Source organism: Pelobates fuscus, chromosome 2 (assembly GCF_036172605.1).
Source record: "Pelobates fuscus isolate aPelFus1 chromosome 2, aPelFus1.pri, whole genome shotgun sequence".
Lineage (NCBI taxonomy): Eukaryota > Metazoa > Chordata > Amphibia > Anura > Pelobatidae > Pelobates > Pelobates fuscus.
Window position 1 is genome coordinate 375,926,535 of NC_086318.1, and position 16,777 is coordinate 375,943,311.

At 41.4% G+C, this 16,777-nt stretch overlaps 1 protein-coding gene across 1 annotated transcript in view; it reads right to left on the bottom strand.

The window, feature by feature from the left end:
• The window catches only part of FANCL (FA complementation group L), an 83,400-nt gene extending 67,065 nt beyond the window's left edge, over window positions 1–16,335 (bottom strand). Inside the window, exons 1-3 of the mRNA XM_063443741.1 lie at window positions 16,194–16,335; window positions 6,227–6,285; window positions 5,424–5,484 (exon numbers count right to left, since the gene is read on the bottom strand). Of these exons, the coding sequence (XP_063299811.1) occupies window positions 5,424–5,484; window positions 6,227–6,285; window positions 16,194–16,283 (210 nt within the window). The 5' untranslated portion in view covers window positions 16,284–16,335. The remainder of the gene's footprint in view (window positions 1–5,423; window positions 5,485–6,226; window positions 6,286–16,193) is intronic.
• Window positions 16,336–16,777: the final 442 nt, after the last annotated feature.

The window sequence follows — 16,777 nt, forward strand, 5'->3', positions numbered from 1 at the left end:
ATAGGTAAGTTCCAATGAGTGTCAGGAGATAAGATGAGTATAGTCACTAATTCCGCTGTGGGGGTAAGTTCTCTTGTTGTAGTAGTTCACACCGTCTCGTGATATGGAAAACACAAGGAGAAAGGACCAATCGTGCGGAGTGTATACACTTAATGTGACAGTATTAAAAATATATATATTGCACTCACATTTGGATCAGCTATAGCCAGCTCAGGGTTTGTAGGCATATAGCGGTATAATATATATTTATCTTATTTTATCCACTACCTTATAAATATCATCAGAGAGCACTATCTGCTGTTTTTATCTCCTTCTCCTGAGAGTTGGACAAACCCCCTGGAGTACAAGCACTAATATATCCTGTAAGCGGGGATTATACCGCTATATGCCTACAAACCCTGAGCTGGCTATAGCTCATCCAAATGTGAGTGCAATATATATATATTTTTAATACTGTCACATTAAGTGTATACACTCCGCACGATTGGTCCTTTCTCCTTGTGTTTTCCATATCACGAGACGGTGTGAATTACTACAACAAGAGAACTTACCCCCACAGCGGAATTAGTGACTATACTCATCTTATCTCCTGACACTCATTGGAACTTACCTATTATTTCGTATTTTATTTTATTTTTTTATTATTTTTATTTATTTTAATTTCTGGCGCAACCTTTCTTTCTCTTTACTGTCTATCTAGTCCAATGCTCATAATAACGCACTATGGACATATAATGCTTGCATGGCAATCGCCGCAATCCACCAATCCAAATCATTACCAGTGTTTGGAATCATAACGCTGTGCGTGAGTACGTCAAACATAAAGCCCTTCAAAAATTGAAGGATGGAACAGAGGAAGTAACTCAAGTGGCTGTCTTGTTCACAGCAAATGGAGGCATATTTTCAGAAAATGTAAACATTGATGTTTCTGAGAATATTTTATTATGACAAAAGAGGCAGCATTACTGCACCAAAACCACTATTTGAGATTTATTGGTTTTGGTGCTTAGAGTCCCCTAGAGAGTAAAAAGGAAATCTGTAAAACAGTATTTGCAGAATTTGATATTCTTAGATTTTAAAGTATGTTGTATATCTGGCTGTCCTGGCATAGTCAGAGCATTTCATACAAATTAATTTGATGTGGTACCATGTGAAGGTGTCGTGAGGGCACACACACACACACACACACACACACACACACAGTGGTCTATATTTGTAGTCGGGGCAATCTGGCCGTAATGAAAAAAGGTAACATAACATATTAAACTAATAAACATATACAAATGGACATCAGTCGGTTTTCGTGTGCCGGAACCGACAAAGCAGTAGGCCTGTAATAAAAGTGGGCAAAAAGAAAAGTACCATACAAAATGTATTCAAATAACAAAACATTGTTTATTTGGACGAGTCATGAAAAGCTTGTCTTAACTCTTAAACTGGGTTTGGAATGTAAAGAGTATAGGAGGAGAGTTTCCCATAGCCTTGATGATATAAGCTAGAATGTAGTTGGAGGAGGCTGCAGATGCTGCACCTATACGGAAGGAGTGTCCTGAAAAAAGGTTTGCATTTAGGTCGAGCCTAGTTAATAGTAAGCAAACTTAAAGCACGAAATATAGATGTCATAGGGATGGAGCCGTGAAGTTCTAATAATGGTTGGTTTGGTTGGTATGGGAAAGTGATGAAATATTATCCAGGACACCATAGTTTTGAGTAATTTTAGGTTAAGGTGGCAAAAAGAAGTGTACCCCAAAATAGATTCCACAGCAAACATTTCTATTCTGAGACAAAAGTGGCCGGGTACTGGTAGGCTAGCTAGATGCCAAGCGGCGAAGAATTATGCTATTGAGAACGTGACAGTGGAGTCCCTGCTAATTGCCAAGCGGCATGAGAGGCGCTACCTATGCGTTGGCCCGAGGGGAAATATGAGACCACCGAAACGTTGTGGCGGGGTGGCGGCCTCTCGGTGATAACTAAAGCATAAGATAGAATGGGAGTGACATGGGAGGCCCTCTCTATGCGACCATGCGAGGCGGCTAACTATGATTTGGCCCAAGGGACGTTTACCTCAGAGTATGAGGATGGGTGCCGGCCTCGCGGGACCACTAGCTTATGGATTAAGACCAGAAACCTAGTTGGACAACCTAAATCTCAGAAAGCCAGTACCACACTAAAAATAGAAATTTTACAGGGTTATGACATCGTACCTGAAAGTGTGAGTCAGGCTGATGCTAAGCGGAAAAATATGAACGAGAGGGTGGCAGTAGATGACGTGCTGCGACCCATGGATAGGACTTGCATGAGTATTTTTGCGTATGGGTACATTGTAGTGGGTCGGATCGTGGGCCCGAATTAAAACAAGGAACCTACCATATACTATTGGCGAGCAGTGAGAATATGACAGAGGCAGATGACGGGTTTTTGTGCTTGTAAAGCAACTGTCAGTATGACCAGGGCACCCAAGTAAAATGAAATGTTAATGTATCCATGGTTCATGGATTGCAGGATAAAACTTAGCAGGAAAGGTTAAAGGATCTTAACGTGTGTAGCTTGGAGGAAAGATGAGACGGGGGGGATATGATAGAAACATTTAAATACATAAAGGGAATCAACACAGTAAAGGAGGAGGAGATTATATTTAAAATAAGAAAAACTGCCACAACAAGAGGACATAGTCTTAAATTAGAGGGGCAAAAGTTTAAAAATAATATCAGGATACTGAGAGGGTAGTGGATGCATGGAATAGCCTTCAAACTAAAGTGGTAGAGGTTAACACAGTAAGGGAATTTAAGCATGCGTGGGATAGGCATTAGGCTATCCTAACTATAAGATAAGGCCACGGACCAATGATAGTATTTAGAAAATTGGGCAGACTAGATGGGCCGAATGGTTCTTATCTGCCGACACATTCTATGTTTCTATGTATACGAACTACTAAGTTATAGTAATAAAACCTGAAACAACACAATAAGGCAAATATTCTGACAAAGTTAGCACAAATCAAGTTATTTGAAGATCATAAGCTTAATTCCCGTAATGAAACTGTGGAAACAACATCATGACAACAGTCAGTTACATATAGATATATCAACCAGTCTAAATTATATACAAAACCACAACTCATAAGCACCTAATTTTAACTGTAATATAGCTTATTACCAATAGGGGGCATCTGACTTAACAATCAAGTCTAGCAGCTGAATTCGTGAACAGTCTCATAGCTATTAAAACTGTAGATCGGGGAGGATTCCCCTGTATGGAATAATAGTTTAACCCCTGTGTGACATGTCATGATTCCCTTTTATTCCATAAGTTTGGTCCTTAAGGGGTTAACCTAATCGTTTGTATGCACTGCAAAAATTTGAAACGAATCTGTATGAAATGACTTGATGAAACATATGAACGTACAGAGTATAGAAACTAAACGAATGACTGCATTCATGCATTTAAAGCACGAAACTAACACGTAAGCTATGTAAGTTAACGAACAGGGACTTTAACCGAACGGCCAAAGTAAACGAAAACCTTACCGTGAAAGCGTGTCACTTTGCGACCGTTGCTTTAAGGCAAGTATGTGACTTACGGTTCTGGAATCACTAGCCGTGCCAAGACCGGGCTGCGAGGACGCCGGAAGGGGCCGTTGGATAACGAACGGTTTGGAAAGCGGTCAGGTAAGCGTCGAACCGGAGCCAGGACCACGAGGGACAATCAGGTAAGAAACAAGATGGCGGACTGAAACCGGAAGTAGTCCTCAGACTCGCCAGACAATCCACGATAAGTTGGGAGTGGATTGTCAGGCCTTTTAAGGGGAAATCAAGCCCCTCCCACAACTACAGGCCAAGGCCTTATATATATATATATATATATATATATATACACATACATATACAGTATTTATCAGCAAAGAGCCTAAGTGAGAGCAGAGATATAAAAAAGCAACATATTTAAACGTTTCATACTTTCCTCTGCTTTAGTACCCACTCTACAAATGCTTCAACAGCTTTTATCGGAGTAAGATAATGAGGAACTGTCCCATTTTACAGAAAAGTGGTTAATGTCACAAGTTCGTACACAAACACAGGAATGGCGAATTCCACAAATAGATGTTCTAGATAGACGTATTACCGGGCCTTAGAGTGGCTGGACTTAACGTAATAAAGATAAAGACAAAGTCAACAGTAGCAAAGATCAGGAATATAGAAATACGGATAAACTAAATAACAAGCCGGGTCAGGATACCATAATTACACAAAGTCAAATACAAGCTCAGTTCCATATCAAAATATATCAAGAGAGACTTACTATAAGCACTAACGTATATCAAGGTAGAAACAAAGGCCCAAATTAAAGGATCACTATAGGGTCAGGAACACAAACATGTATTCCTGACCCTATAGTGTTAAAACCCCCATCTAGCCCCCCTGGGCCCCTCATGCCTCCATAAATATAGAAAAATGTTACTGTATTCAAGCCTGAAGCTGTAGATCTGCATGCTGTTTGCCTCAGAAAAACAAGCTGTCTGCTGACATCATCAGAAGTGGTAGCCTGATCCAGTCACAATGCTTCCCCATAGGATTGGCTGAGACTGACAAAGAGGCAGACCAGAGGCAGACCAGGGGCAGAGCCAGCATGATTAAAACACAGCCCTGGCCAATCAGCATCTCCTCATAGAGATGAGTTGAATCAATGAATCTCTATGAGGAAAGTTCAGTGTCTGCATGCAGAAGGAGGAGATAATGAATGTTTGGATGCATTTTAGGCAACCATGACCCAGGAAGGATCTCTAACGTTATCTGAGGAGTGGCGAGTGAAGTTATCACTAGGCTGTAATGTAAACATTTCATTTTCTCTGAAAAAACAGTTCTTACAGCAAAAAGCCTGCAGGTAATGATTCTACTCACTAGAACAAATTCAATAAGTTGTTGTTCTGGTGACTATAGTGTCCCTTTAACTTTATATAGGCTAACACACGTTCTGATTGGTCCACGCCATCTCTGTGCCTCTAAATTGATAGAATGTGACGTTGCCTAGATGTTGTGGTCACTTTAAGGGCGGGCATGATGTCACACGATTTAAATATATAAAAAGACACGCATTCAAGTGAGCAGAGCCTATACTAATACATAGAAGAAACAACAGGGGGGGGGGGGGGAACTTTATTCCCTGTTCAACTTGGATGGCCATGCGGAGTATTCGGTCTGCGTGGCCTGACGATGGGAGAGGCAATGGTGCAGGTAAGTTTGTGACAGTTAACTGGTTGATGTATTTAATTTTATGTTAAATGAGGTCTGAAAAGCTAGCTATAAGACAGATTTTGGTTCTGGCAGACCCAAATTTACCTTCTTTGTATATGATATATTGCTTATTTTGATAAAATTAAGTACACAGTCAAAACTAAAATAGTAAAAGAAAGAATAAATCTATACCTGTTTCAAAATATGCTGATAACCTTGCAAAGCATTCTTTAATGGCCAACTGCACTGAATTCTATAAAAATAAAACAATAGTAAAAACACATGAGAAAGGCTGACATTGATGGACACATCCATTTTCAGCCTATATAACTAACTAAGTAGTAGTCTATTAAAAAATAACAATAAATAAATAAATTAAATACCCACAGCTAAAAACTGGTTTTAAAATAAAATTGATGGAGTGGAAGACTTTTTTCAAATTTAGGTAAACATATATAGTTAAAGGTAACTGAACCATTTAAACTCTTAAGAAAGATGCAATCAGTTTAATTTAGATCAACTCTCTTCAGTGTAGATGATAAAATTCTTATGAGACTCACTTTGCTTACTATCGACAGAATTAAAACCTCATTGAACCCATCAGGTTTCAGTTACTTATGCAAAAATAGTTCTGCCCAATTGCAAGTAAACTGCAAACTGAATATTTTTAAGAAACACTCCAAACACCTCAAGCCCACAAACTTGCTAAAGTGCTTCATTAGGGTAGTGTGGCCTCTTCTTTTAATCAAAAAGTGCAGATTCCAATAGAACTTGGCACTTTTACACCTCTGGATGTCAGACAACTGTTCCTGTTACTTACTGGATGTTTAGCTAAGCTTAAGAGGCTGGCAATTGCCTAATGCACCGGACTTGCAATGCATATGGACAACCTAATACCATTGGGTGCCTTTGGCGTTTACTGAATTCAGCCTGGAGGTTTTTGAGTCAGTAAAATATAATTGCACAAATATGGCTTGTGCTAGGAATTTACTTACTTTGCATTTTGTAGCTGCAGATCTGCAGGTAAATTTATCCGCACTCGAAAATCCTTATCCTATGTGAAAAAAAAAAAAAAACGAATAAGGAATGGAAAATAATTTTTAAAAAAAATATATAAGATAAGAACAACAATAGCTGTGCCATTCTATAAATTTGGGATTATTCACTAAACTAGCAATTGTGTAAAATAGAAAAAGGAATTTCAACATTTAAGCCAAAACAGATCTGATGTACCTGCCCACTATTCCATTCAAAGAGGCAGAAACGGGGGGGCGGAGCTTGACCATCAGCCTGCACGGACGCCATGCTTGAGAGCTCCTCCACACAAACTCACAAAAACGCAATTGACCCCAAATTGAGAACCCATCCTGACCCCAAAAGTTACCAGCTACAACGGGCACCGACTCCCGAGGCGATAGATGCCCTTCTTTCAGCAAAAGACCCAGCCAAGACGGAAGCGGAAAACCGGGGCCTACCCCACGTTGTCCCTCTCAGGCCTGGAGACGCTACTCACGAGGCAAGTGAACGACGATTACTCTCAAACCTTGCCCGATAACCTGGTCCACATGCCAGCCATGGGCCGCCGGTCGCAGAAGACGTCGGCGATGGAAAACAGGGATATCGGGACTATGTTCCAAAGGCCAGCACAACCCCAACCCCGCTCTTACGGAGGCTCCGCGGTCGGTCACTACCCAGCGGCCTAATGCCCTCACCCACCAAAACGAGCACACAGGGGCAGACCAACTGGTAGCCACTCACCAGATGGCGCCCGCAGCTCCCAACGACTGCACACCAACGACCAGACATGACCTGAAGGTCCTACTGTCAGACTTCCACAAAATACTAGCAAACGAACTCGCTCCTATAAAAACTGACATGAAGGCCATCACAGACCGGGTACAAGCCTCGGAGAGAGACATTGCAGATGTCCAAACGCAGATGACAGAGCTCCAGAACACGGTGCAACAGGTCTGGTCCCACCAGAGAGCAATCAATGCACAACTCACAGCCATGGAAGACCGCCAACGCCGCGCCAACATCAAAGTAAGGGGCATCCCGACGACAGTCTCAGTAGATGAACTACCCCATTATGTCAGACGACTGCTGACCTCCATCTTATCCCATGCGGTGGCCAAAAAATTCAACATAGAAGGAATCTACCGCTACCAGGGCCCAGGGGGACATCAACCACGGCGACGAGAGACGTCATTCTCCGTTGCGCTACAACCCATGACAAAATACTAATAATGGCGGCAATAAAGGGAAAAACACCCATACAATTTGAAGAAGCCTCCCTGTCATTCTATCAAGACCTTACGAAGGCAACCCTCCTGTGGCGTAAAACGCTCACTCCTGTGACCAGCATACTACGCTCAGCCAACTTGAGCTACAGGTGGGGAATGAATGGATCCCTGACAGTGACCCGAAATGGCAGCCTGCACACACTCACCTCGGTGGAAGACGCAACTCCGTTCCTGGCGGCCCTCGGCCTGCAGCACCTGCCGGACAATGCACAAGCGGGAACCTCCACCTCCACCTTGGACCCGGCACACGCACAACCATTCGTCCTGAGGTCCGCAAATGCGGGTGCGGCAGCAACAGGACTGAGCTCAAAAGACAACCCGACATGAAGCACTAGTTTCCAGACCGGGGACCCATTTGCCCGGCTTTCCGGCACTAACCCCACGGGACTGTCTGTCCGAGACTTTAATTATGGCTCTCATCTGACAATGTTTACCCTAATGTTATCCCTATCTTCCCCTTCCCCCTGTTTATGATTTACTTTTGCGATTTTGTATTCTACGCACACAACCACTGGGGCGACACTAGCCACCAGGCACAACAGCTCAGGTTGGGGTCCCAGTAAAGACGACCCTCCTCAAACTGGGGAACGTTAACCTACCACCATGCACAGACCCTGGGGCAACCCTGAACCACCACACACGCCTCCCCCCCCCACCCCCCCCACCACTCCCTCGGTCAGGAGTAATCAAACCTAGCACATAGTGTGACTGGATGCCCCACGACCACCAAACCCTAGATTATCCCTGAGCAGGATACACAGCACCTGGACCAGCACATGTACTCACCAGAACCACCTCACACATCAGTACATATACACATGCTGATCACTCTAACCACGGGACCCTCTAACTGCAACCCTCAGCATAGCGAAAACCCACACACTTGACAGAAAGGTACAACACACCCGACCTCCCAACACCATAAGGGCGACTCATCAACTGTCAGGACTTACACAAATTCGTAATTAAAAACGAAAAATGGTGCACGAATCTAAAAGTGATCCTAATTGTTAAATAACTACATACCACTCATCTATGAAACGCTACAATGTTTATGCCTTGCACTGAAAAAATAAAGAATTAAAAAAAAAAGGAGGCAGAAACAAGTTTATTTATGTCAAATGCATATTTTACATAAAAGAATTCAACTATTTTGTTTGTGGTTTTTTTTTATCCACCCACCTAAACACTACAAATAAAACATGTGACAGTTCTACTTTGTGTTTTTAGTTTACATCTCTCCCTAGTGAAAAGATCAATGTTTAGGAGTATCGTGGGATTCCAAATTTATTGTGGGAGGAAAAAAAAGTGTGTGCAGCCGCTCTAATAGTTTATACTATAATGCCCTTGGTGAAAACTTTTGTATTTGTTTATTTTTTTTTTACTATACAAGTTTTCTGGCAACTTACTATTGCTGTGTGTACCGGAATCACACCTTATCCATACATATTGTGTGTCACAGTACCAATTTTAAACTAGCACAAGTAAGAAAACGGGGAAAAAAATATATGCTTACAGCTTTCATTCATGTACATGTACTAAACCACTTTTTCATTTTTCTAAAAAGCATTAAGTTCAAGTTTGTGTATAAAAGCTCTATTTAAAAATGTGATTTGCTTTTTTTATTTTTTTTATTACGTATGTATAGAGAGAAAGACTATTTATATTTAAGGGAAATGTTGAACTGCTGCTGAAAAGGGGAGTTACAATTTACAGGGGCTACAAGTAAAAAAAAAAAAAAAACATTTCTTGCAAACAACAGTAATAATGTAGGCCTTGGGTTCACTAATGTACTGGATGTCAGTTTACTTATATGTATTTTGTTTGTTGTTAAAGGAACACTATATTTGTGGTGGAATCTCGGTAAAAATAAATTTAGTAGGCCGAGATTACCACGTGGCATGTGTACGTGCATATGCTGACGTATCGATCAATTGGTTGCACGTGGCAAGATACGATCAGTAGTGTACGGAGCATGTGCGAGAATACAGGATGTAGTATTCCCCTCCTCCATTGTGCTGGACAGGCCATGCGGTCAAGCAGGAAGTTAATTCTTATTTGTATTGATTGGTCAAGAGAATGTGCGGGTGGAGCTTAATATGGGAGGAGTTATATGCCTATATAAGGAGCCTGCACTATTGTCCGGGGCTCAGAACTTGTTGTATTTTGGTGACATTAGTCCCTCTGAGTCCCGATTGGTGAACCGAATAAAGAATCTCTTCCTTCCTGAAGAAACCTGTGTCCATCTCTCTGTGCTTGGCTTCCGTCAGTTTCTCCGGTATCATATTCACCTAAGTTACTTTAGCTAAATAAAGCAGTTTTAGTGTATAGATCATTCCCCTGAAATTTCACTGCTCAATTCACTGTCATTTAGGAGTTAAATCCCTTTGTTTCTGTTTATGCAGCCCTAGCCACACCTCCTCGGCTATGATTGACAGAGTCTGCATAAAAAAAACCTGGTTTCACTTTCAAACAGATGTAATTTACCTTAAATAATTGTATCTCAATCTCTAAATTGAACTTTAATCACATACAGGAGGCTCTTGCAGGGTCTAGCAAGCTATTAACAAAGCAGGGGATAAGAAAATCATAATTAAACAGAACTTGCAATAAAGAAAGCCTAAATAGGGCTATCTTTACAGGAAGTGTTTATGGAAGGCTGTGCAAGTCACATGCAGGGAGGTGTGACTAGGGTTCATAAACAAAGGGATTTAACTCTTAAATGGCAGAGGATTGAGCAGTGAGGCTGCAGGGGCATGTTCTATACACCAAAACTGCTTCATTAAGCTAAAGTTGTTCAGGTGACTATAGTGTCCCTTTAATGCAAAGTAAAATCAGCTGTCAGGAAGAAAAAATCTGATCTGCGAAAAAATTAAAAAAATAACTCCCTTCAAGGAAATGGAAACAAACAACAAAAAAATATGTGTCATCAATGGTTTTTAATTACCGTATACAGGTTGTGTCAAGTTACAATTTTGTTCTATTACTACAAAGCCCCTTTACCCCAATAAATGAGTTTAAAAAATATTTTTTCTACTGAATTTAATACCACTACAACTAAACATAGAATTTGAAACATCATCCCTAATATCTTTAAATTCCGCCCTAGACAACAGAAAAATTAGTAACTGGATCCATCTTAATGTTTGGTGCATTGATGCGGACTCATTTTTTTATGACAAATGTAAACATTGCCATTTCAGAGAAACAGCTAATTTTCATTTTGCAGAGTGCACACCTATAGTGGCTGTCAGCTAAAAGACACTTCTTGTAAACTTTCGAAAATCAAAAGGTTTTAGCATTCCACATCATCATGTACAACATTATGATGCGGAATGTCAATGCTTCTAATAGTGAAGCAGTAGATTTAAAGGACAATATTCACCTCAAAACTATTTTTAATACAATAAATTATTTCATCAAGTTTTGAAAGCAAATCATGGTGGATAAAATTGATGATTTTTTTGTAAAAGAAAAATCTGTTTTTATTTAAATTGGATTTCTATTTATGAAAGTCCTTTAGATAAAGGTAGTTTTCTGTTTGAGATGCATTATAGTCCAAATGTTATGAAGCATGAAATATGGATTAGTTATGAAGCACAAGGCTATCTATTCATGCGATATTTACATTTTTGGAAAATGAGTTACATTAATCCCAGTTAATTGAACTTGTGTCTGCAGATATAACTTGCACTTTTTCCAGAGCAAAAAATGTCATAAAATAAACAAACATTGTTCAGAAAAATACCTTAACACACTTGTTTTTCTGCAAATCTATGTACACACAGCTTTCATTTTCAATATGAAATTCTGCACATATTGATATATATTTTAAATTTCTGTTAGAGGTGCCACTCCAATTCCAGCAGCGTCATTAGCACATCCGTAGGCAGGCCAGAACAGCAGCTTCAGGCTGGCTAATGTCAATTATCTGCATATAATTTGCACTGAGTATATGAGACCAGGAAGATTGGCATCTGCAGAAGAGAGGTGGGCATCACCAAGCATCAGAAAAGGCTTGCCACGCAGGCGGGGACTTAGGTAAGAAGGCTTATCATTGCACTTTAATATATATATATATATATATATTTTTTTTTTTTTTTCATTTATTTCATTTAACCACTTCAGTTAAACATCTATGATTAAGAAAATTCCAAACTTTGTGTGCTATAGACCCTGTAATGTTATTTTTATTAAATAAAACAATATACCGTATGTTGCTCTCAAAATGAGTGATTAACTTATTAAAGGGACACTATAGGCACCCAGATCACTTCGGCTCATGAAAGTGGTCTGGATGCAGTGTCCCTTTTGCGTTTAGAGCTGTAATGTAAAACATTGCAATTTCAGAGAAACTGTAATGTTTACATTGCAGCTCTAAGTCTGCTTTCAGCCACTGGGGGTGCTACCTGGATTGATCTTTGATCCGGTATCTGACGTAGGACATCCTCATGGCTCTGTATAAGGACACCTAGCATCAGATTTTTTCCCCCATAGGAAAGTATTGACTCAATGCTTTTCTATGGGGAGGTTTAATGTGCGAGGCATTTGCAGCGTATGCGAATAAGCGCCCGCTCGTTGCAGGACGTTGAAGGGGAAGTGAGTCATCCCACACCAAGGGACATTGGGACTGGGGTAAGGTAAGTAAATAAAGGGTGGGGGAGGGGGTGTGAGGGAGGGGAAGCAAGGGAGGAGATACTATATTATCCCTTTAAACTGGAGATAGTGCACCTTGCAGTAATTTCATCATTACCTGTTTCCAGTGGTATATACTATGCAAGATTCTGATATAACTGATAAACTACTGTGAAACACTATTCTAAATAATGGAGAACTCCGTGTTCTACATAAGATAGGGCAAATTTGAATCCAGACACGGAATGCATACGGGCGAATGATGCAGATTTGTTTGGGCCGGATGATATCCTATTGTATTTGGCTTTAGTAAATCTGAGAATTGCTATTGCGGTCGGAATTTGGTCACTTTTACTAGTTTTATCCTTACGGACACAATCCACAGTAGGGATCGACCGATATTGATATTTTTAGAGCCGATACCGATAATCTGTGAACTTTCAGGCCGATAGATAACTTACCGATACCAATATTCTGTACATTTACCATTTAAAAAGAAATAAACTATTTCTACACAAATCTACTGTTAACTGAACATGTTTATTATTTATTTCTTTTTTTATTAAGGTAAATGCACAAAATATACATGCCAGTCAGAATTGTTTATGTTTTCAATAATATATGTGTGTGTAGTGGATGCAGTAAGAGTATTTGATTACGGAATGCAGCGTGTGTGTGTGTGTGTGTATGTGTCTTTGTGTATTGTGTGTATAGTGAATGCAGTGTGTGTTTGTGTAGTGCATGCAGAAACCAGCAACTGAGGAAGCCTCCCAGAGAGGCGAAACGCGTATTGCTACTTTCCCAAGACTAACCAGTACAGACTGTAAGGTTTTTATTTATTTTTAACATATTTGTGCACTTTATGGAATAAAGCACTTCAATTACTACTACTGTATGCCTGTGATTGCAACCAAAGGAAGACTCTGCACACACAAAGGAGGGAGTGGGACCTCTGATACCCCACAAAGCTGATGATCTGAGCCGGATATTGATTGGCTCCTTGTTTGTGAGAGCAAATTTATTGGGATCCTATTGGGAATATTACAATTGTCCCTGTCAGTACCAACGATACTGCACCATTATTTGTTCCCTTTGTTTTTTATCCTGTTATAGGAACGCCACTCACACCATCCGAATTTCCACTGTTATGTGTATGTAAGATATTCCGTCTAATTTTTGTTTATGTCATGCAGTGTGTGTTTGTGTAGTGAATGCAGTGTTTGTGTAATGTGTATATAGTGAATGCAGTGTGTGTGTGTGTGTGTAGTGGATGCTGAGTGTGTTTGCGTAGAGTGTGTATAGTGAATGCAGAGTGTGTGTTTGTGTAATGTGTATATAGTGAGTGCAGTGTGTTTGTGTAGTGTGTATATAATGAATGCAGAGTGTGTGTGTTTGTGTAGTGTGTGTATAGTGAATACAGAGTGTGTGTGTTTGTGCCGTGAGTATTTGTATAGTGTGTGTGTGTACATAATGAATGCAGTGTTTTTGTGTTGTGTGTTTATATATAATGAATGCAGTGTGTTTGTGTATATAATGAGTGCAGAGTGTTGTGTAGTGCGTGTATTTAATGAATGCAGAGCGTGTGTGTTTGTGTAGTGTGTGTGTAGGTATGTTAAGTGTGTAAAATGGGACGGGGGCATTTTAATTTTTTGATTTCATTTTTTTTTTTTTTTTATTATGTTTTAGTTCCTGCTTCTTACCTGGCCAGGGAGGGAGGATATGGCATTCCCTGCTGATCCGGTGGCATGGACTGTGCAGAAAGGGCCCAGCACACACTTACTTACCTTCCCAGCAGCTCCCCTGTCTAACTCTCGCAGCCTGTGTGCCGCGCGGAGTGTTGCCATGGTAACGCTCTGACGGCCACGGGACTCGCAAAAGCTGAAGGGAGCTGCATTACACAAGAGCTGAAGGGAGCTGCTGGGAAGGTAAGTAAAAATGTGCTGGGCCCCCCAGCACCCTGGTCTGCATTATCGGTATCTTTATTGGCCGATACTGATATTGCTGAAAATACAGAATATCGGCCAGACTGATAAACAGTCGATCCCTAATCCACAGTTTAGTGAAAAACCCTGTAATCGTAGGTAATCAAATGCTGTTCTACCAAACTAAAAAGGTATGGATCAGTTTTTCACTTTTTTTTTTTTTTTTAGTATATACTCATTATTTAAAATATATATATTTCCTTTCAAACCTTGATGAAAGAATTTGTATATTAAAAATAAAGGAATAAAATATGTATTCCTAAACGTACAGTGTCATAGTCACCGTTTAGGTGATTGGGCCAGTGCTGCCAAGGTTATATATAAAAAAAAAATAAAAAAACATTTTACTTACCTTACCTTTTCTCCTTCACAGCAACGCTGTCTACTCAGACACGATCTGATTAATATAGAGTTTAACTCACCATTTTACGGTGCTACGCCTACTCAGACGTCATCGGGCGAGGGGGACCTAATGTGCACGTGTGGTGAGCGTCCTGGGCGCATTAGGGCTCCCTTGCATTAAAAAGACACTCCAGGCACCCAGACAACTTCTGCCCATTGGAGTGGTCTCGGTGCCAACTCCCACCACCCTTAAAGGACCACTATAGGCACCCAGACCACTTAAGCTTAATGAAGTGGTCTGGGTGCCTGGTCCAGCTAGGGTTAACCCTTTTTTTTAATAAACATAGCAGTTTCAGAGAAACTGTTATGTTTATATTGAGGGTTAATCCTGCCTCCAGAGCCTCTAGTGGCTGTCTAATTGACAGCAGCTAGAGGCGCTTGCAAGCTTCTCACTGTGAAAATCACAGTGAGAAGACGCCAGCGTCCATAGGAAAGCATTGTAAATGCTTTCCTATGAGACCGGCTGAATGCGCACGCGGCTCCTGCCGCGCATGCGTATGCAGCCGATGACGTCGCGAGAAAGGAGGAGAGGAGGAGGAAAGCTCCCCGCCCGGCGCTGGAGAAAGGTAAGATTTTAACCCCTTCCTCTCTCCAGAGCCCGGTGGGAGGGGGTCCCTGAGGATGGGAGAACCCTCAGGGCACTATAGTGCCAGGAAAACGAGTATGTTTTCCTGGTACTATAGTGGTCCTTTAATAATTACCTTGCAGGGTTAAGTCCTCGTCTAGTGGCTGTCTATCAGAACACGAAAAGTGTTTTAAACGACGCTGGACGTCCTCACGCTATGCAGGAGGACCGCCAACGTCGCTGGAATCACCATAGGAAAGCATTAAATGTGCATTAAGTCAATGTCAGCCGGCGGGGGAGGGGAATAGGCAGAGCCTGACCAAGCACCAAGGGACATCGGCGCTGGACTCAGGTAAGTCACTGAAGGGGTTTTAACCCCTTCAACAACATGGGATGGGGAGTGGGACTGCAGGGTCCTGCAGTGCCAGGAAAACAAATGTTTTCCTGGCACTGGTGAGTCCCTTTAATGCTTTCCTATAGGGATTTAACTGACGCTGTATGTCCTCATGCAGAGCGTGAGAACGTCCACCATCAGTTAGGCGACCTAAAGTCTTGTAAAATCCCTGATGCACCTCTAGAGGGAGGCTGTCTTAATAATGCATTGTCAACATTGCAGTTTCTCAAAAATTGCAATGTTTCACATTGCAGGACTAGGTGTGACAGGCAGGGACACTGCACCCAGACCACTTCAATCAGCTGAAGTGGTCTGTGTGAACATAGTGTGCTTCTCACTATTCCAGAAATATTACAGGGGGCAGAGCTACATCTATATGCAGTTGTCACATTTATCTGAATGTATGATAAAATAAAAAATAAAAAAAAGGTGTACCACAAAAGGTTTTTATTACATGTTATCATCTATGTCACAGACTCTAAAATCTATTTCTGCCATATCACTAGAACAGCTAAATGGTCAATAAATAAACCCAAGAAACAGGTAGAACAGATTGTAACACTCCTAGTGCCTAAAACTTGTCCTAAGCCATACTGACAGCTGCGCTGTATAAATGCCCATATCTCCCAAAGGCATTACTATGGCAGTAACTGCAGCAGTAACAGTGTGTGTATGTGCTACCTGGAGGCTGAGGAAGCCATCATACACTCTCCCATGCAGGTCCTGGGGTACCAGCAGCGGGCACTGTCGCAGCATTGACGCGTTCTGCATCGGTCGCCCAGTAAAGCAGGATGGAATGTTGGGACAATTTGCACAACACAACTGTGGGAGGTGGGAAAGGGGGCGGGGTTACTAGCGTCCTGCTACCTGATTGGCGGCTGAAAAAAGCGCGGGCACAGAGATCGCCGTACAGACTGCTGACCAATCAGAAGTAAGCTTTCATAGTCCGGCTAGCTGACTGTGAGCTGCCTGTCCAGGTCTGCTCAGCGTAGATTTGCTGGTGAAGGTGCGGGAGTGCCGTACGGGTTGCTCGCGTTGTGTGAGAATCCCAGTCAGCTCTGTTCGGTCACTAGCTCCGAAGCCGTTATTTATGTTTATTTTTTACGACAGAGAAAAAAATGTATTTACGTCCCTTGTGCTGTTTGCAATGTTGTTTATGATAATAGTTCTCCAGGTATTGTACCAGGGGGCCTCCTGCAATGTGTACACTAAGGTGTACGTTTAATAGGAGTCATGGTGAGTGGGTTTATTAAGACACTTTTGCC